Below are 21,759 nucleotides of genomic sequence, written 5' to 3'. Positions count from 1 at the left end.
TGCTTTGGCTCGAGCTTGATTAAATGTCCATACCGGCAAGAATTGAAGCTAACCCGGCTTCTACTTATATAGGCAAAGGGATGGGCGAGGAACATGGATTCATTCCTTTGTCTCCAGATGCACCAAAGAATAAAATTCCTTATTGACTACAGTTTTTCGGGTCATATTTTTTATGCTAAATTCGTATGTACAGTATTACTTTGCTTCCTGCAACTTCTATCCCTGATTCCCAGCATGCCCATATTCTAATCATGCTGTAAAAGAGGTAATATGAACATTCATCAATGGCATTATAATTAGTGTCCAGTACGGGGTAGAAATCCTTACGTTGTTGTCAACGCTACAATGGCATGCAAGTTTTACATTGCAGAGAGCTGCCCTTGAATCTCCATAATTGGCATAATTCCATGTTGAACAATTGCAGCTACCAAAGTACATGACTTCTAATTCAGTAACCAAAAGAAAAAAAAACTTAACAATCACAAAAAATGCAAAATATAGCCCAGATGTCATTGGTTGTAAGGTACCTGCATTTCAATAAAGAAGTATCTCAAGGTAAACATTTATGAGTTTATATTTCCAAGCGTGTGTCAAATCAATCCCCAGAATAGATTGTCTTCTTGCAGCAGATTTATAAACACAAATACAAAATGCATGGAGAAGTTTATAGTCAAGACTAGAACAAAGGTTACCTTGGCGGCATGCAGGTTCATCAGTACATGGCAGATGGCATTCTAGCACTCAATAGTTCTCTCGATCATGAAATCAAAGACGGCACTGTTACCTGCACACATTGTAGATTTCTAACAAAGAGAGATGGATAGAGAAAGATAAAGGAGCAAGGAATGCAACGCAAAATTGATTACAAATAATGACTTAAAACATAAACTAATATTAGTAACACGGTAAGAAGTCAGTGCCCTAGAAACACGGTGAAAGGAAGCCGAAATTTGATGCAACAACCTTTCAGTACGAGGGTAATAAATGCATCTGATAAAGATCTTACCCAGTTCCTGAGATTATTGAAGTGAGAACCTGCAACTTCAGTAATAAGGCAGGAAAAATACAAAATTAATAGTTCCCAGTCAGTACCACAATCATCTTTTCTAATTGTAAACACATAACAAATTATTGAATTGAACAGTCTTACCCCAAGCAACTTTGACAAGCAGATGCAGTTGGCAAGTGAAAATAAAGACCGGAGAATCTTATATGCTTACATTTATAAGGTATTATATTGAACAAAAAAACTAATTTTATTGGGAATATAAATGTATGTACAATCTGAGCATTACTCTCTGATTTGTAAAGGCTACAGCCAGGATACATTTTTGCTAAGACGTACTAACTTGTAGGAACAAAAGATCTTTACAGTCGAAGTCATCAACTTAAGAGAAAAATTCAAGACATCCAAATGGGTTCACTTGAAAATCAACTTCTGGAGGAGCCTATAAAGAATCTATGTAACCTAATTGTGGACCGGACAGCAAAACAACTATCCACGTAACAGTAATCTCTTGATGGCAATGATTGTGTTTTTGTTTGTCAACGGTATAATGAACAAGACTATACAAAGAAAACAACTCAAACCATCATATTCAAGTCAGAAAGATCATCCATGGGAATTTCAAGGCCCATGAAGTCATCATCTTGTAATCCATCATCATCAATGTTTAACCATGAACCCAAATCTTGTCCTGGTAGCTGCAAGTCATCCAACGCATCCAGGCCAAAATCATCTTTTTCTTTGGCATTATTATTGGTAGTTATCTCATTTGACTTTGATATGGAGGTTGATGGTTTCGGTAGCTCCGACATCTCGCCAAGAATGTCGTTCACAGAAACAGATAGTTGAGTTGTTTTCTGCTTAGGCTTTATTTTTAATTTCCTTTCCCCCTTAGCATTGGATACTGGTCGACCAATCTTATTAGTTCCATTTCTACATAAAACCTCTCTACCAAGTCCCTTTCCATCTGTGTCTCTCTCACTCCTCTTTCCTTTTGTACTGCTCGACAAAGAACTTCCAATGCCTGGCTGGGCACTAGAAGCACCAGTAACAGCAACTACATCCTCCAGCAATAACTCTCTCTTTTTCACCCTGTTAGACCATGAGTCATCTCTAACAGTAGTTTTGTCGGATAACCGATTTTTGGGTGGAAGCAGATCAACAGCATAGCTATCCCCATTTTGACCTGCCAGAGTAGTGTGTAAGAAGACGGCAACAAGGTGTACATGAATAACATTTTACAGAAAATCAATCACATTACATGGGATCAAACACACATGAACAGATACAACTAGAATGGAGGGAGTTAAAGTGTCCGCTCTCAGCTTCTCTATAAGCATCAAAGTAAATACCTGAAGTTCTACCTTCCAGATAATGGGTGGAGCTGTTGGCACAAGGCTTCCCAGGTTCACTATCTGTAGGAGTATCTACTAATCGTGCACCATTTAGCCGGGAAGATCCAGAAAGGAAAATGTCCCTTAGCATGGGCTCATCGAAGCAGCTCTTGCCTGTATCTTCAAATTTATGATATCGATCTAATGTCCGTCTAACAAATGTTAAGGCAGCTTGCTTGATCATTTTGTTACTTGAACTCTTCCCACCAGTAGCATTAGGACCCCAACAACTCTACAAAAAGATTATTAATAAATTGTCAAAAATAAAACACCAGAAAGATATCATAATATGTCAGTGTATAGCATGATAACTAGGATAATTAACAGCCCAACTTTTCGATACTTAAAAATCCTCAAAGGAAAATATAAAGCTGTAATGCGAACAGAGAGAATTTATCCACCATGGTAAGAAGCTCTAGAGGAGAAAAACTATAGGCAAACTTAAATTTGAGAGAATGTCCCACTTATATATAAGTTTTGCACCAAAAAGCCATGACTACCATTTCAATTCTTAGCATTTAAACCATCTTCAATTATCAGCAAAAGTTCTGATGGCCAAATTCTTCAGAAGGATTTTAAGAAAATCTAAACAAGCATGTATACCAGGAAGGGGGGGAGGAAAGTACACTGCCTCAGTTTTTCAACCACATGACACTCATGGTTGTCACAGATTTCAGGTATAAGATAACGAGAACTGGAGAAGCATTATCCACTTGAACTCAAATAACAGCCAAAAGAATTTTTGGAACTATCTTGAGATGCAGTCTCTTTACCATTTGAATACTATAAGGAGTTTGAACTACCCAATAGGAGGTAATTAACTCCTGTGACAGAATATTTTTACCAACTTTGAGTTGTTTGGCGTTAACAATATTGTCATCACACCAATTTCCATCTTTTTTTTTCTTTCTTTGTTAGTTTTAGTCCACCCAGAAAATTATTTCCTTGAAATCCTTACTTCATTCTAGACTAAAGATTGGTTTCTATATCCTTATGTTAAAGTGCTTTTGTACCAACTTGGTTCTGTGCATTCAAGATATTAAACGATATTAAACATTGTCATTATGGGTGTGGGCAAATGAAAACCAAAACAAAAAGGAGACTGGGTGTTAAGAGAATTACCATGTACTTTTCATAAGCCATAGTAACAAGCTTGTCAAGAGCATTTTGTTCAAATTCCCTATAACAAAAATGAAATGTTTATACACACACTAGGCACCAATGACTTTATGTTAAAAGGAAAATGGATACAAAACTATATGGAGAGAAAGGATAAAACAATACTTCTCCTGAAGTGTTCTTGTTTCTGAGGCAACTTTCAATAGTTTATCAAGCAAGCCTTTCTTCCTTGAAACCTATTGCATTCACAACAAAATTATAAAATGAACTTCTCATAACAAATTTTGAACTTTATGATGGACAGTTCAACAATTAACATTTTTTTTTTATAGGAGTTCAACAATTAACATAGTAGCGAAGCATAGAAGGTTAGAAATCGTTGAATTTCTAAAGGCAATTATCATAAAATAAAGAGTTGAAACAATACTGAGAAGTGTGGAGAAAACAAGAAAATGTAAATAGAAGATTGCATATTGGAGCCTAGATAATTCCTTTGAATAATTACCTGTTCATTGAGCTTCTCCTCTAGCTTACTAATGTCATCACAGATTTCATCATCGTCCATCTGCGTTATGTCAGGCTGAGAAAGAGTGAAATACTTAAGGTTAAATACATTAACAAACTTAATGCCAGGGATGAAACAGAAAAAACCCGACAGACAAGCATAACAATGGGAAGAATAAAGACGCTTTCAAGATAATGAGAAGATGCACCGGACAGACATGCACTATTTGACAACCAACCATTCCGATAACAGTGGAAATGACCAGATTGCTAGATCACGATATTCATTTTGAAACAACAAAGAGAGCAAGAGAAATAATTTCCAAATGCAGCATTTAACATAAATATTCAAGTAGAAGAAGACCAACCATCGATTCTAAGAAAATTCCGATACTTTGAGCCTCCAAAAGGAGTTTCTCATTTATCTTCACTCTCTCATACTGAAATTCTGAACAAACTATATCAGGCATTGATTTGTCTGGAAAACTGCCATTCAGGGAATGACTAAAAGTTGAGCAGATTCCTGTGGTTCCCAAGTTATCAATTTCAGGAGTATCGTATTCTGGCCACTCAGATGTCCTATAACCATTAAAAGAAGCATGCCCAGTAGATTGGAAATTAACAATATGACTTAAACCATTAGATCCCAATTCCCCATCCATCTGGAATCTAGTTCCATATATGTTGAGTTGGGGGTCTTCATTTCCACTGTCACTATCATCTTCAGGAATTAGAGCTGCTAAAAATCTCTGACACAGGGGGATCACATTATTGTCCCTAGTAACCAAAAGAATTTCATCAGTTGATGTTTTAGCAGCAATTCTGCCATCTCTTTCCTGTTCAAGCAGTCCACATCCATTGGAGATGGAACTACAATCGTCTGCAATAGAAGGAAATGGTGTCGTTCCCAGTCTTGTGAGTTCATAATTTCCCTAAAAGACATGAAAGAGTTTAGAGAGACCAAAGTATTTGTGAAAAAAGATGTGTTCGAGTTTCAAACTTCAATTAGAATGAAACCAAAACAATTGATGCAAGTTCAATAAGAAACAAGGTACTTTTACCTATTCAATAAAAATACTACTTTCAAAAAAGGTTTAGGCATAGTGCTATCTTCTCTTCTTTTCTTTTTTTTACAAGGTGCTGTATTGTTCGAAGATATGTGGTTGAAGATAACGCTTATGATTTTTAATGTTAAAATGAACAAATTTGAAAGATAGACTTTAGGATCACATGCCAAAACAAAATAAGAATATGAATTCTTGAAATTCAATCACGTGGTTCAACAGCCATCAATGCTAACATAATCAGCAAGCCAGAGGAACTTATTTATCTCATGCCTTTTTGGTCAAAACTTAATGACAATATAAATATTGTCAACAACCCATGCCTGTCCTAGAGGCAATGAAGGGTGAAGATCTAGGGTCAATTCCCCTTTCCCATACCTTGTTGAAAAGAAATAACCCACCCTGGCCTAAAACAGACAAATTGCAACTAATAATTCATATCAAGCATTTCAATAAAAGATTTAATCCAAGAATATTTTCCAATAATTTTCTTTAAAAAAAAACAGAATACATTAAAGGGTATCAATACCTGCTGCTTCAAATAGGCAATATCTGCATCAGATATGAAACCAAGAAAAGGATCCATCTGCCTCCAAAAGGGGTTGGGAGATGCATGGGCTGAAACAAAAGTACAATCAACCAATGCGAGAGGAAATTTTGAACCAAATAAAAATAGAAAAACTTTGACCAAAAAAAAAGTCCAAATATTTCAGAAGACACTACCAGAACCAATAAGAGCATTGACAGCAGCCACCAACTCTTCATGTCCATCCTCGGAACCAACTAAGAAAAATGTACCAAAGGCAATTAGAAGCCATATACATGTAAATATGTAATCACAGGTTTAGAAATTCTGAAAATTTTTCTAAGCTTGGAAATTTTAAGAATCCAGGGAAATTTCTTAGTTTGAAATGCAAGTACCAAGAACATCTGCAGCTGCATTCATTGCTGCATGCTTCTGGCGTGCATAGGCCATGCGATCAGTGAGCTTCCTAGTTGGAGGCCGACCAGCCTTGCTGAGAAAATATTCATCAGACTATGAGATTTCAATCATGAAAAATAATGATACCAAACCACAATAAAAGAAATATTATGGGAGAATAAAGGTAACAGATGGTCAGGTAGGAAGAAAATATTAACCTTTCAGTCTTGTCCAACCCAAGCCTGGCACTTCTGAGCTGTTTTGCAGTTCTCACATTGCCAAACTTCTCAACTGTCATTGGCATAAGAGACCTTGTAGAACTGATACCCCGCCCTGTTCTCCCTTGTCGACGTACACCATCTCCAATATCTTCTCCAGTCATCAACTTATTTTTTCTTGATGGAAGGACCAATGTGGATACTTTCCGAACATTCTGTTGTCCAGCTTTCTCATCTATTTCATCAGACCTTTTCACCTTTTCTTTAGATTTGATTTCAGCAGCCCCAGACTCCTCACTTTCGGAAAGCGCTGCTGAAGATAAGGCATCACCTTTTAGTTTAATTTGTTGTGAAGAACTGCTTGAGAAGCGTCTAGCAAATCCTGACCCAATCTCGTTACCTGCCATATCAGACGTAGTATCCAGTGAAGGAGTTTCATCATTACTTGAAATGATAGGAACAATATTTGTTCGTCTTGCAGTACGGGAGCTCTTCTGTGGTCTCTGGCTGGCCCAGTTGGCAACAGGTGGTGACGAAGACCGAGCTGATGCTGTGCGTTTGCGATTAGTAGCTCCACCATGAGTAGGTGGTTTATTTGTACAGTGAGAAAGCTCCCAGTCATTTGATGCCATTGCTCTATGAATAACTGGTAACAACTTTGGTGCAACTCCAGTGCCTGATCGTGGACCGCAAATAGATGCATTCATTTTTGTGCTTGAAGTAGGACTTGCTGAATTAAACTCATCACGAACACTCATCCTGCACATTGCAGACCAGAAGGTACATACATATAAGTACACAAACGGAAGGCCCAAAAAGGAAAAGTACTCCAGGTGCTTGAAATAAAGATGCCCAAATGACAAAAACAAAGGCTTTATAGATACAAATTGAACAATGAAATTAACAATAAAAATAGAAGACAAAATATTCATCAAGAAAATTATTAATACTTGTTAGCAGCTCTGAGATTCACTTTCTCTCTATCAAGACCAACAGGACGGTCCCTCCTATCATTGAGAAGGGAACTGGCATCCGGTTCAGTCCTAGGGACAGATGACCGTGGACCCAAACCTGACTGCTGCGAGATACCTTCTGGTTTTCCAACTCCAACAGATCCATTAGCAATTCCTGGCCTATAACAATTTATATATTTAATAATAGAAAATAAAGAATAGGAGACATCAAATTGTTTGTTAAAAAATAAATATAAAGGAAGGTTCAGTTCACGAAATGCTCCAAATAGAAGGTTTGAAGAAATTTCAAAAAAGAAAGCCATCACACAATTTCTGCACAGCCACCATTATGATCGTCTATTAAGGAAATTACATCCCGCTATAGTGTAACAATGGCCCAAACAAGTATTCATTCTTTATGCGTCTGAAAATCATGTCCTTGGATCTTAATCTGAAGGAAAGGTCAAATCAAGACTAAAGTACTCTACCACTCAAACACTATTTTCAGGATGGCTTAAATCATATAGTTTACTTTTCAGTTCAAAAACGCAGTTTACAAAATTTAGTGGCTCTACCATCTACTTCTCTGCAAATATTCGCAACTGTAAATGCACCTTTAAGGGGTTAGTTTAGTTTTCCTGTGCACTAAAGGCATAAGCACTTCATCCTAATATAAATCCCCATATCATGCATTCAGAAGATGTGGATCTCAACCAAAACAGCATGCCAAATAAGGGCAATATAGCATAGGATGATATAACGTGGGTACAAATAATAAATGAACATTAAAGAAAGAACAAAGAGTTACCAAAAATATATAGTTACTCACCCTGGCACTATCATTAACACCATGCTCAAAATAGAATAAGAAACTCAGAAATAATTAAACAACTTGAATGGGAAACAAAAGGAAACTCAAGGAATAAAATAAAAGCTTGACATCTTAATTCAGTAAATCCTCCACGGCATAGTAATAAAAACAGAGGAAGAAAGAATACATTTCCAGCTGATAAATTATGTTATAGCAGAAAACTGACAAAGCCAACTACTGTCATCATCATAATAATTAAAGTCCCTTAATCCCACAAATCTCTTGGCAGTGGACTGGAAATATCAATTATACTACGTTGGGCTTAAGTCAAATGTTTCTGAAACCACACCGGAGGTTGAACCAATGAGGTCCCTAGGTCCAACCATTTCAACTAGCCGATCCAATTAAAGAAGAAATTTATATCAGAAGCATGGTTTTCACATTAAATAACTATTGAACATAGTCAATATTTAATCCAAGTGGCGGACATGAGTGTCGCAGGTGGATGCTTCAACAAAAATCAAAAGTAAGAGCAAAACAGATTCAGATAACTACCATATGACACATGCATAATAATAGTACTTTCAGCAGACCTACCTAAACCCATGGGCATCATTATTTAACCTTGATCGAGTATCAGAAACAGCCCTTTGCTGTATTCCCAGTTTAGATTCTCGATGCCCTTCAAGTTTAGTTGAAACCATACTTGGAGATGCATCAGCTTTTATCCCAGAACGCTTTTTTTTCATCTTTGTCTTTTCCCATCCATCAACACTGCCTGATAAAGTTTGGTCTTCACCCTGAACTGAGCCACTATTTGGAACCCTGAGCATTTCCTTATATCTATCTGCATTACCAGGCTGCCTGACTAGAGCATTATTTCGCATATCCATCTAGATTCATTAGAACAAATGTTAAATTCTTCTTCAAGAGATAGTGACACAAAAAAAGGAAAGCCACATGCAAATTGGCACCAAGATGAGACCAAAAATGTCACAACCACGCAGAAGTGCAAGAAACTGAGATGAAAAACCATATTGATCTTACTGCTTGTGTAAAAGAGAAAGTTATGAGGAATCTTGTAACAGGAAACAGGTTTCCTATCACTCACGTAGGTACTAACTCCATGAGAAATACAAAAGGAAATCAATTGAACAGGAAGATTAAAGAGTACAAACAACCCACCACCACCAGTAGTGACTTGTATCAAAAGAAAGAAGTGCAGTTTGGATTCAGTGACAAATGGAAAACAAATCTACTATTGTAGAAACATGAAGGGAACACCAGAGAGAAGAAACAAGAGAAGAAGTAGTGACAACGATAATTACATTTGGACTTGGCATTTTTTTATCCCAAATTAAACTTGAATATAGCACATAAGATAGGCATTGCTCAAGTTTACGAAACAACTGATATCAGGCTTAACAGCAGATATGGAATCAAAAAATTATCATGACAGAAATGCATAGACATAGAAGATATCACAGATACAAACCCTCACATCCACCAAAGAAGTCCGAGTACGTTTATTAGGAATAGCACTTTTAGGCCTTTCTTCTGACTTCTGCTGTTCAAATTCAAGACCTCCAGCAATGGAGTTATTATGCATTCCCATCTTACCAATAGTAGGACTCAATACCGACCGATCACCAGATATCAAAGCATTAAGCCGGTCATTAGAAAAGCTTTCTGATCGAGATCTCTTCTTAGACGGTATGCTTGGGAAAAACTTGTTGAATACCGATAAGGCTTCATTGAAAGTTTTCACTCGTTCCCTGTTAACTGATTCACTTTAATACCAATGACAACTTAGATCCAAAATACAAAATTTACAAAGAATACCTTGCTTTGACAGAACAATCTCGCAGACCAGTCTTAACTCGTTTGATTTCTTCTGGAATAGGAGAAGGCAGGAGCTTGCCTTTTGACAAAAGGGTAGGAGATTCATCGGAAGAAAGGCCAAGAGCAACATTAATGTGCCGTTTAAAGTCTCCTTGACGATTAGACTTATGGTCAGCAGCAACCACCTTGGGATCAAAACGCAAACACTGGAAGAAGCTGGATACATCTCCTTGGGCTGCTACTGAACTGCTTCTCGACATACTTGGCATAGAAGATAGAATCTGGTTCTCCATGGTCTCGTGAAAGCTACCTGATCTGTCTAATTGAGCAGCTAAGAGAGCTCCACGCTGCCCACTTGTATACAGTGGCCTGTCTGGACTACCGGAAGACAGCTCAAACTTGCTGGACATCGCCATTGCATCAGATTTTGCAAATCCACAATTTGACAAGGCCAATAAATACAGCAGAGCATTACAATATTGTAGAACAACAGCACATAAAGGCTGATCTAAACTCTTAATGGACAACTTATCTGCAAAGGAGAAAAATAACTACGGATAAGCAAGTAAATTATATATTGGAACAAATATGCTTGATACCACCTCAAAATTCACACTGTTTTACGCATAATGCGAACAAAAAATACATTTTTTTAAAGGAACAGAAAATACAACTAGAAGTAGCAGATTAAATTTAAGTCATAAAATAATCAATAGTAGTTATAAAGAAATTTTCAAAGGCCATAGAACTAAGATGACATTCATCACCTTCCACAGCCTGTGCCAATAATCTTTTTATTGTCCCGTAACTAGACAGTAGGAGTTCCCAAAGGTTAAAGGAGGGCACTCCACTAGCTCGCATTTACATTTTCAATTCATGTTGAAAAGCAATCAATTTGCTTGATTAAATAATGACCAGATAATTAATGGATGCATAGTCAATATAGGGAATTTTTTTTATATTATATAAACTAGTAAAAGAAGTAACATGGCAAAGGCACTTCACATAAATGCAATAAATGATAGCAGTGAATACAAGGTATCTTGCGTAATATTTTCTCTAATGCATAGGAAGTCATTGCATTAATAGTCTACTACTACATTTAATATAGATATTCTACCATAATAGTTTCCTTAAGGCATTCGCCAGTAAAACCCACATAAAATAAAATTGTGATTGAACCACCCATTCAATTTACCTTTTATTTAAACAAGTTTATAGACTATATAACTACTCCATGTAAAATCACCTCTCATGCATCAAAATAAAAATTGCTACTAAGGCTGTTTGCCCATCTCTGCAGTGCACATGTAGGAGAACAAACATATCAGAACCAGAATCATGAATTGTATAAATGATACAAAAATAGAAATCAGGGTTTATGTGTAGCTAAACCTTTTACAACCATATCATTAACACATTATGACTTAAGATAGAATCATAGTTCAAAAAAGTTGTCCCAGATAAATTTCATCACAGTAACCAGACTCGAGCAGAAGAACACTGCCATTTATTTGGCTAAACACTCCAACTGATCAATAGCCTGTATATATATAATGCAATATAATATAATGTATAAAATATATATCATTTCATTGAGATTATAACTTAAGAAGAACGACATTATATAACTGGTTGAACTCAATGTGATTTCAAATGAAAGAAACTTCTAGATCAGAGCAATCAGTAAGAGCCGCATTCCCATTTTAATTATTTCCTTATCAACATTGCTCACATTTTTAACCATGACACAAGGATACAATATAATAGCCTTCAACTTCACTTTCCTTACTTCAATTAAATCCAAGCCGATATTGGATCAGACAACAACAAGACAAAACAAAATATCATCTCGGTAAAATTCCTCAATATTTCTGCATTTTTTTGACTAATCAGCAAAATCGAGCTTCCTCAAATGAAATGCTGTATTTAAAACAGTAAAGCCAGTCTAAGCTTAAAATCTACCAACTTATCCTATAATTCCTGGATTACACATCTAAATCATACTTCATTCGTCCATCCTCGACAATTGACAAAAAAATTATAAATACTAATATAAATTTGAAGAAAACCTCTAACAATAAAATCAAAACGAAAATTAGAAAATAAAAGTAAATCAAATAAACAAAGAATTGAAAACCCTAAAGCTTGGGATCAATAATGTAAGTAAAAATCTACCTTCGGTGAATCGCGAGAAGAGGTGATGGAGGAGGCCGTAATTAATTTAGCAAGATAATTAGATTCTTTAAATTACGGGCACGAATTTGGTTTACGCGGTTGATTCGAAGCTCGAAACTGAAAGTGGAAAGTTCGTACATGGCCATGGAGGTCGAAAGCGAGCCTGTGTTTTGATCGGCAATGAAATCTGGCTCGATTAAATGACTAATTTGCCCATGGCTCTTGTCCTTCGAATGTGGAAGTGTCGAGTTCTGAAGGGGGACTTTTCGGTAATATAAAGATGTTGAGCCGGCTCCTAACCTAAGACAGCTTGTACCTCGTGGCCATGTCCCTTTCTTTTGTGAAACTTAATTGGATTATTTTATTGACTAGTGTCTTACATATTAAAATTATTATATTAAGTAAATTATTATCTTTAGCTAATTCAAATTTATTTAATTAAAATTATAAAAAGGTAATTTATTTTTAAAAATATATGTAGAAAACACTAGTTAACAAGATTCAGTTTAGTTTCATTTTAATTAAAGATAACATTTGGACTTTTAATTATTACAAAATTATAAATAATTCCATAAAAAAAATTTGGTGGACTTTTAAAGATAACATTTTAATAAAGAAAAAACTAATAATGGTTAATATATTATTTGATACTTGAACTTATAAAAAAATGACAAGTTTCTCAGATTATTAGCTTAAGCTCAGCTCAGCTACTGAGGCTTATGTTAGTGTTTATTTATTTATTACATATGGGTGTATTGATTATTAATTTTTTCATAAATAAAAAAAATTAACAATAATTATTTTATTTTAAAATTATTAGTTTGATTATAAAAATACTTATTATAATTTTATCTTTGTTTGTGAAAAAAAATATTTTTTACTAACAAATATCAATCTTTATTGCCATACCCCCAAAAGAATTACAAGCAAAGATTCCTAAACCAAAAACACTAATCAGTGATAATACAGAAAACCAGCGGCCGTGGCACGGCCACCATGGTGCAACAAATTGTGAGCGATGTGATTCCTGGCTTGTGCGGCAGCCATGGACCTTATGTTATTTTCCGGAACCATCTCGTCGTCGAAAAACTCGAATTTAAGCTCGGATCCATCGTATCGTTCCTCATTTCGCAGATATTATGCAAAACGCAGCAAGCACCGAGCACGATCGGCAACTCTTGAAGCTTCACCTCGGTTCTCTTTTGCAAGCACGACCATCGTCCTTTTAGCCTCGCAAATGCGTCCTTGGCCACCTTTTCGATTTCCCCGATCTTCTCATTGAAGGCGTGTTGAGCCCAAGTGAGATTTTGGTGACTGTATGGAACCAAAACCCAGTCCATTAATGGGTACCCTTTGTTCCCCGCCACCCAAACGTCCTTCAAATGCCCCCTAGTGGCTCTTTGGTAAAATACTGATTTCTCTAGAACTTGATCATCGGACATGGAACCGGGCCAGCCGATGCATACGTCGGTGAAAGCTCCGGTTTGATCAACGACGCCTTGGAGGGTGATTGAATACGAAGATTTTTGGTTCCTCTCCGTGTGTTTTTTATTGAAGTACGCCGCGACGTTTGCTTTCGGTGCAATAATGGGAACGTGAGTCGTGTACATTGAGCCGCCCACGTTTGGGATTCCGGTGGTGGATTCGAATTCTTGTTTGACACTCTTCATTTTGTTTTCGTCGGGCCACTGAACGAATTTGGGCATCAAAACGGTTTTTATGGCGGCGCAGACCTCCAAGACCAGCTTATGACAAGTCGAGATCCCCAACCCGAACCGTTTCGATACCATCCGGAGCGGTTCACCCGTGGCTAGCCGCCAAATGCAAACCGCCACGCGCTGACGAACCGGGATCGCATCTCGGAGCATCGTGTTCTTTTTCATCACCGCCGGTTCCAGCTCCTCGCAGACCATGTTGAATGTGGCTTTGCTCATCCGAAACGCGCGTTTAAACTCCTCGTCGGGGAAATCCGGGTGGTTACACTTATCCCACCAATCCTTTGATCGGTCTTTCACCCATAACCGCCTTTGTTGGCCGGATCCGGTACCCGACAGTGACAGGCTCACATTACCCGACCCGACTGGAACAGTCTTCTCCGTCGCAGCGACGGCAGCTAAACCCGATTTACGCGGCCGTTTGTTTCTGGAATCGTCCAGCTGGTTAATTTCAGAGTATTGGTTCTCGAATTTATCAAAAAACCCATTCATTTCTTCAACTTTTTCGTTGTAACTCTGTTCGAAGAAAGCCGTTTGTTGATCGGAATCAGTAAACCATTGAAGTTCTTGCTCCTGCTCTTGCTTTGCCTCCTCGCCCAACATCAAAATGGAAGAAAGTATATCACCAAACCCACTCTTCTCATTGACTACAGATTCATCGAAATCTTTTCTACTCCTCTTCTTGCTGTTCCCGTTGAACCCGTTTTCCATATCCATAAACCACGAGAAATCGCTGTTGTTGTTGTTGTTGAAATTAAAACATAAATCTTCTGGAGAAAGCAATGTGAAAGACCCGATTTCCATGTAAACAAACACAAGATTACAAGATTTTGGTTTTCTTTTGACTTAATTTCAATTGAATTGACCAAATGTGAAAAGCACGATTTGAAAGTTGTGAAACCGGAGATGTGAAACGGAGGGCACTGAGTTTTCTTTATATACGTTTCAGCGACACGGTTAGAGATAAAGGGGAAGCGCGTGGGGGAGGGAAAGTGTGAACGCGGTAGGCTTTGACGCTGATTTGACTTTCTTTTGTTCATGTGCGGTTTATGTTATTCTACTAAAAAATAATCATACGCGGTATAGTGAATACACGTTGGGAATAAGGAAAGTTGGACCGAAGGTTCGTTAAAACGGAAAGGGGAAGTAGGGAGTAGGACGGCAAAGCGAAGTAACTTAAAAGGGTAAAGAATAAGGATAAGGTTATCCTTATTCCTTGGTTGAGTGAGAAAGAAGCTACATGTCCTACAAATCTAGAAAAGGGTACTAGTGGACCCTCTAGTCTATATGAAGCTTGAAAGGTTCAACCTCAACCTTTCAGTGAGTATTATTATTTTTAAGAAAAAAAATACACAAATGGTCCCCTATAGGGAATTATTTTATTAATTCTATCGATTATTAAAAGTTATAAAATAGGCACTCGACTATTCATTATATTGCAAAATTATTCTTTTTCATTAAAAAATTAACAGTCGTCTGAGTTGAAAGTTAACATGTTGACTGAGATATGATAATCGTTTTAGATTATGAGATTATATTATATCATATCTTAGTCAACATATTAACATTCATCTTATACTATCATTAATTAGTCATGTGAGCATTTTGTAACTTTTAATAGTTGTGAGACTCAACAAAGCAACTCTTATAATCGAGGGATCATTTTGTGATTTTTAATAGTTGAAAGACTCAATAATGTAATATCATTGGATATCATTTGTGTACCTTACTCTTATTTTCAATGTCATTCAAAGCAGTGTAATTTAATAAATCACTATTATTGATATGGATAAGTTTAGTTTGTGGATCATTGGTGATGAATTTTTTTATCTAGACATAAATTCACGGTCGATGAGAAAGTAGTCGTTAATTGATATTTCTTTTTGAAAGAAAAAATATAACGAGTATAGATAAGAATTTAATGAGAAGAAGAAGAGAAGTCCCTTATTAGTTGGGACTGAGAGATATTCACAACTATCACTGATAGTGTTATGTATGAAGCAATGGTTACTATTCGTAGGTTGATAGGCTAAATAGATTCGAGAGTTAGATCTTTAGATTTCACATTAGCAAGTTGTTTAAATAGGTTAGTTGACGTGTCTAAAAATATTGTTAGTACACTGTGACTTATTTGAAAGGTTGCTGAGGACTCTAATGAAATGAGATATATTTATAAAAGGTCTTAGAACGAGGGGGATTGGTAGTTTTCAAAAACGATCCACGAAGATATAACAATTATGATACATAACTAAATTGATAATAAAAAAACTAAAAATTGAAATATTTGTTATCATATCACATATAATTAAATTAAAAAATTAAAAAAATATATACATAATTAGAAACATGTTACTTGAAAAAAACTCAATGTTTCTTACCAAATTAATCTAATTAATTTAGACTCTAAAATCATTTCATTCTAGAATTATCTAGAATATTTTATTTTCAATTATTTAACCAATATAGGAGTTAGGAGTAGTGGTTAAAATAGTTTTGGGGGGCTTGTGATGTAATTTTAGGTCCTCTAATCTAAATTGAGTTTTTTCCTTAACCAATCATAACACGCATGAAATTAATTATAAACGATTAAAATAAAAATGATTAAGTTTAGTGATTAAAATAAAAATAAAACTTAAATTTATTGACTTGTTTGCAAATTTTCATTTGTGTGATCAAATTGAAATTATTTTATAATTTGGTGACCTTTATTCTATTTTATTTTGAGCGCGTAAAGTGTTTAATTGATTTATATCAGATCAGCTAAGAACAAATTTTAATACATACTTGGAAGTTTAGTTTTTATATTAAAAATATAAGCAAATCTTTTAATTCATAGGAAAATCAATATGCATCATAATACTTAGTATTGAGTTTTGACTAAGAAGGTTCATCTCAATTAAATTTAAGGGGTTTTAATCTGATTCAATTTTATATAGTAATTGATTTTTTAATTTAAGTTCGGGTCACTTAGGTTTATGAATGATGAAATTAGATTAAGTCGAGTTTAGGATGAAAAATCTACGATCCTAAATAATAATATTATCACTCTCTATATTTTTAAGTATAATTGTTATAATGTTCCTCTCTATATGTTTTCTTTTCCAATTATCTCCCTGTTTTATTAATTAAAATGTATTTTTTATATTTGTTTATGTTGGACAAAATCGTTAATTTCGATAATAATACAAAAATTAAATAACGATAAATAATTATCAAATAACATTGTAAAAAATGAATGATAAAGAACGAATTTACCATGTCTTAGGATTGTTAAAAGTATAACAATCCGAGATTATAATCACATCTGAGATGCACATGGATATCTGAGATCCTTGTACTTAAAAAAAATCAATGTGACCTTCATCGTTTTTTTTACACCAATGTGGCCCTCAAACTTAGAAAATAAATTCAATATGACCCTTTGACCAACTGTTTCCGTCGTTGACCATTACGATACCGACGTGATACTTCACAGTGCTGATGTGGTGGTCCACAGTAATTGATGACGGACAGATTAGGTAAATTGGTTTTTTTTATTGAGTTCTATGGTCAATTTGGGTTTTTTAAAGTTCAAGGTTTTTTTATTTTACAGAATATAAAAAATACTAAAAATAAAAATTAAATTACTAAAAAATTATATATATATATATATATATATAAAATTTTAAAAGTAAGATTACCAAGGAAATGTGAAGAACAAAAATGAACACCTTAACCACCCGATCAAATAATTTAACTTAAATGTTGAGATTTAAAAATAATTTAAGTATCATATTTTTTTTAAATATTCCCGAGCAAGCATATTTGATCAGATGATCAAGTTACTCATTTTTTTTCTTCATATTTCCTAGTAATTTTATTTTTAAAAATTTTAAATATGTATATTTAATTTTTTAGTAATTTAATTTTTATTTTTAGCATTTTTATATTTTTTTCTATATTTGTATAGTTTAAAATTAAAATCTAGAATAATTAATTTGAAAAATCAAATAAGCCATAAAACTTTAAAAAACCAATTTGACCCTCAAAAACCAATTTAACCCATCTGCCACATCACCAGTCACTATGAACTGCCAATCAGCACTATAAAGGTTAACAACGAAAATCCTTGGTCAAAGAGCCACATTGAGTTTGTTTTCTAAATTTAAGGGTCATATTAAGTTAAAAAACGATAAGGGCAACATTGATTTTTTTTTAAAGTATAAGGGTCACAAGTACCATTTTTTCGGTTTTTAAATTGTTCCACCTCATAAATACTAGTACTAGATTAAGTGGAATATCCTTGTACTAACTACCATGCTTGTCATGTTCCGACCCGTCACATGAAAATCAAGAAGACTAGATCACTTTATAATTATTGATGTGTGATTAATTAATTATGGTTCTTATTCGGTTCAACAAAATATATTTAATTGTATTACCAAAATGAAAAACACGTGATTATTATTAATTATTAATTATGTTATAAGTAAATTATTACGACTTTGAATTCGTTTCTCGTTTTCAACGAACATGGAAATTTGACTTTCCACATGAAGAGAAGCACACAGTCGTCAGCACTCGTTACTGGGAAAAATATTCCATCTTTTTGTTTTAAAAATATATACTTATTTGATATTGTATTTAAAAAATAAATATTTTTAAATAAATTAATAAATATAAAACAGTTTGACCTCTCGTAAATTAAACGATAATTAAACAAGTATTTGGTTGGAATTAAATTATAACTAAGTTAATATTTTAAAACCCAACATTAAATAAGTATCTTAAATAAAAATTATTAAATAATATTCAAATTTTTTAAAATTATAAATTTAGTAGTTTATTTGATTATCACCTTCGTCACGAAGAGCCAAGTTCATATGTCTAATTGGATAAAAGAACCATTAATATCAAATTGAATTGAAAAGTCAAATATTAATTAGAATAAAAAAACAAATCGAGGTAGCCAATTGGAAAAAAATTACAAGTACCAAAATGACCAAGAAGCCAAGTTAGTACTGTTTAGAACTAAGAAGAAAGTTTAGGTATTAATTTGAATAAAAAATCAAATTTAGATACCTAAATAAAAAAAGTTAAGAACTAAATTGAAACAAGAAACTAAGTTCATGTACCAAAAAATATATTTACCTTCGTTTTGTTTTTATCGAATGTCCAATTATTAACGTTTTTTACACAATTCACCTAAATTGTTTTGTTTATCGCAAAATTACCCCAATTCTCAACTAGTGGATGATATTTATGTTCATTTGCGAAGATATGATCCATGGATTAGTGATTGGTTTGAATTTGCAGAGGATTCAAAAAAGGTACAAAAATAATAAAGGAAAAGAGGATTGACAAAAAAGAGTGGAGCTTAGCCATGGCGTCTCTGCTCAGTCCCTCTGCAGCAATTTCTCTTCAACACAAGGTAAACTTCATTAGCTATAAAAATATTCGTACTATCATTAAATTAATTTGTTTATCTGTTAAATGATTTATAGTTGAGTAAGCTTTGGTTGAGAATTATGTTGATAGCTGATTTTGTATATTTTTTTACTATAAAATGTCGGTTTTCTGTAAAACTGGGATTTATTATTCAATCTGAATATGAAAACTTGTTCATAGGTTAGGGGATCTGAAAATCGAATCTTACACTCTTGAATTGCGCACAAATTGAGCTGAAACCTGAATTCAATGTTTTTAATGCCCTTTTCCTTTTATTTATTTTTGTTTTCTCTGTTGACAGTTGAATCGTACAAGTGTCCTATCAGCACAAACTCCATCCAAAGTTTCTCATGCTTTTACTGGAGATGGGGGATGTCGAAGGTTGAGTTTCAAGACAAAAGCTGCAGGTTCCGTTGAAGGAAATGTACTCGACAAAGAATCAGCTAGTACCAGTGACAAGATAGGTAGCCTGTTCTGCTCATATTCAGTGTGGTTTTCTTAGGTTGCAATGTATTTTTCTGTATCGGAAGCCATGATTCTCCGAGTTATTCAGAGATCTAAAGAATGGAATGGGCATCAATTCTAACCCTGTCATGGCTCATCTGGCTTTTCGAGCATATTCGAACTTTTCGATTTAATATCATTAAAGAAAATTCTTGTTTTTCCAATTTGGATGAAATTACATTGAAGCATCTTCATTGATGTAGATTATGGAGTTGTTGGGATGCACCATGTCGGGATTCTGTGTGAAAACCTTGAAAGATCACTTGAATTTTATCAGAATATTTTAGGTATGTATTCCATTTTCTACACTGATATTAAATATTTATTTGGTTTTTCGTATGAAAGAAGAGAGTTAGAAACTGAGCATCTGCTTCTGAATGTTTAGGTCTTGAAATAAATGAGGCTAGGCCTCATGATAAGCTTCCATATAGAGGTGCTTGGTTGTGGGTAGGTTCTGAGATGATTCATTTGATGGAACTTCCGAATCCAGACCCTTTAACTGGAAGGACCGAACATGGAGGTCGTGACCGTCATGCTTGTATTTCAATTCGAGATGTATCTAAGCTGCAAACAATCCTTGACAAAGCTGGTAAGATCCTTTTGCGTTTATTCCAGGGTCATCCATGTATATCTCATTGCATGTTAATTTGCATGGTATCTTTTAGTTTCTAGCTTTCTAATAGCACATTTCTCATGTAGCACTGTAAGTCACAAACGGAGGAGGATATCTTATTGTGCTATTGTTGCATATTGATATTGCAGGTATTCCTTACACTCTTAGCCGATCCGGGAGGCCGGCAATTTTTACACGAGATCCAGATGCAAATGCTCTAGAATTCACACAAGTTTGACGCCTGAGATGTTTTAGCATTCAAAACTGGATTTCTTCAAAGATAATATCTCAAGTCCCTTTTTCTCTCTGGATCCAGATCATGTATATAATAATAGAAAATGCCAAGGATTTATATTCTGAATTATATTCTAAGACAGCTTAAGAAATGAAAAAATCTTTATACTAGAGTGTCTTCTTTCATGCATACACAAAGTGATGTGCAAATCTAGTTGTAGACATCACCCTGTGCCCACATTTTTTTCTATGTATTCCTATTTGATTTCTTCAGTTGCAGGGAATGGATGGATGGTTATTTTTCATCTTGGAACAATGTCTTGTAACTTCCTCGAAAAGGAATCATGGCATGCAACCTGCTTAATATAATATACTAGATAATGTCACCTGTGACTTCCAGTCGTATAGGCAGTGCGTAGTGTGTGATTTGGAGTCAATACGGAATGCTGAAGCTGATGCTTTGTAACGGTGATATGTTGTGTTTCTTGATCCATGCCTTCATTGCTCTTGTGCTCATACGTAAAACCATCGGCAACAATGTGATGGATGTCCCTCAGATTGCTGCCGATGGTTTTACATATGCAGGATCGTGCTTAAGCTTAAATCAGTTATGCTGACAGTTTTCAACCTGAAGGATTGGACAGAAGTGTGTCGGAGCATATGCATTGTACATTTCGAACTTTAATCTTCCATCTGCAACATTGACAAGTCTTTCGAGAATCGGTAGAATCTGTGTGCCTAGATCAGATCTGTCCCTGCATCTAAGCTTTGAACATTTCAGTGCTATTCGAGCTAATTCTTCTGTCTGAGCACTCTTCAGGACAGTATTAGGTGCCATAGGACCCTTCAGCTTCCTATACTACACATTGCTGAAGAATATTCCATAGCCATTAAAAGTTTACATATGCATCTGAAAACTAGCTCCACAGTATTTCCTGTACAAAAACAATTTTAGTGTTGCATGGAGCTGGGACAGAGGATATTGCTGGAATGACGTGGATCAATACGAAACAATCAGTTTTCAAATTATCCGCCGCCCATCAAACGGTGCGTCTGTTACCGTTTCCTCCCTTGAAGGCAATCTCAATGGTGGTCGTCTTCGCGGAGAACCTCCGTGCTGGCAGTAGCCATGCTCATGTCCTGTCGTTCAAACTTAGAACTTCGCGATTTTGCGCTTCTAAAAACCTGTTGCAGCTAGCGTTGACGACAGGCCATTTCGACTTTATATTTACTATCCTCTGTGACTATTAAAATT

At 35.1% G+C, this 21,759-nt stretch overlaps 2 protein-coding genes, 1 long non-coding RNA gene and 1 pseudogene across 5 annotated transcripts; 1 reads left to right on the top strand and 3 right to left on the bottom strand.

Moving 5' to 3' along the window:
- Positions 1 to 128: 128 nt before the first annotated feature.
- LOC120156652 lies at positions 129 to 1,147 on the bottom strand. Its single transcript, XR_005519077.1, has 3 exons — positions 693 to 1,147; positions 328 to 424; positions 129 to 245 (listed from the first exon to the last, which is right to left on the bottom strand). It is a non-coding gene; the product is annotated as an uncharacterized LOC120156652 (long non-coding RNA).
- An 88-nt stretch (positions 1,148 to 1,235) lies between these two features.
- Positions 1,236 to 12,227, bottom strand: LOC120156651. 3 transcript variants are annotated; one of them, XM_039167948.1, is made up of 17 exons: positions 12,012 to 12,227; positions 11,032 to 11,130; positions 9,834 to 10,365; positions 9,487 to 9,766; positions 8,589 to 8,884; positions 7,178 to 7,360; positions 6,628 to 6,986; positions 6,228 to 6,537; positions 6,009 to 6,103; positions 5,811 to 5,870; positions 5,617 to 5,705; positions 4,392 to 4,955; positions 4,025 to 4,099; positions 3,685 to 3,755; positions 3,523 to 3,580; positions 2,359 to 2,632; positions 1,236 to 2,192 (listed from the first exon to the last, which is right to left on the bottom strand). In XM_039167948.1, the coding sequence occupies exons 3-17, from the start codon at positions 10,247 to 10,249 to the stop codon at positions 1,585 to 1,587; spliced, it is 3,738 nt and encodes a 1,245-aa protein (XP_039023879.1). In that variant the 5' UTR covers positions 10,250 to 10,365; positions 11,032 to 11,130; positions 12,012 to 12,227; the 3' UTR covers positions 1,236 to 1,584. The 3 variants fall into 3 exon arrangements, with proteins under 3 accessions (XP_039023879.1, XP_039023877.1, XP_039023878.1); XM_039167946.1 differs by having other exon boundaries at positions 6,228 to 6,986; XM_039167947.1 differs by lacking the exon at positions 11,032 to 11,130 and having other exon boundaries at positions 6,228 to 6,986.
- A 664-nt stretch (positions 12,228 to 12,891) lies between these two features.
- LOC120156664 lies at positions 12,892 to 14,624 on the bottom strand (annotated as a pseudogene).
- Positions 14,625 to 19,008: 4,384 nt separating this feature from the next.
- LOC120156604 lies at positions 19,009 to 20,679 on the top strand. Its single transcript, XM_039167903.1, has 6 exons — positions 19,009 to 19,136; positions 19,455 to 19,617; positions 19,861 to 19,944; positions 20,043 to 20,246; positions 20,420 to 20,608; positions 20,664 to 20,679. The coding sequence occupies exons 1-5, from the start codon at positions 19,089 to 19,091 to the stop codon at positions 20,506 to 20,508; spliced, it is 588 nt and encodes a 195-aa protein (XP_039023834.1). The 5' UTR covers positions 19,009 to 19,088; the 3' UTR covers positions 20,509 to 20,608; positions 20,664 to 20,679.
- Positions 20,680 to 21,759: the final 1,080 nt, after the last annotated feature.

The sequence above is a fragment of the Hibiscus syriacus genome, unplaced genomic scaffold (genome assembly GCF_006381635.1).
Source record: "Hibiscus syriacus cultivar Baekdansim isolate YM2019G1 unplaced genomic scaffold, ASM638163v2 tig00111234_pilon, whole genome shotgun sequence".
Classification (NCBI taxonomy): domain Eukaryota; kingdom Viridiplantae; phylum Streptophyta; class Magnoliopsida; order Malvales; family Malvaceae; genus Hibiscus; species Hibiscus syriacus.
This window is presented reverse-complemented; position numbering and strand designations above follow the sequence as displayed.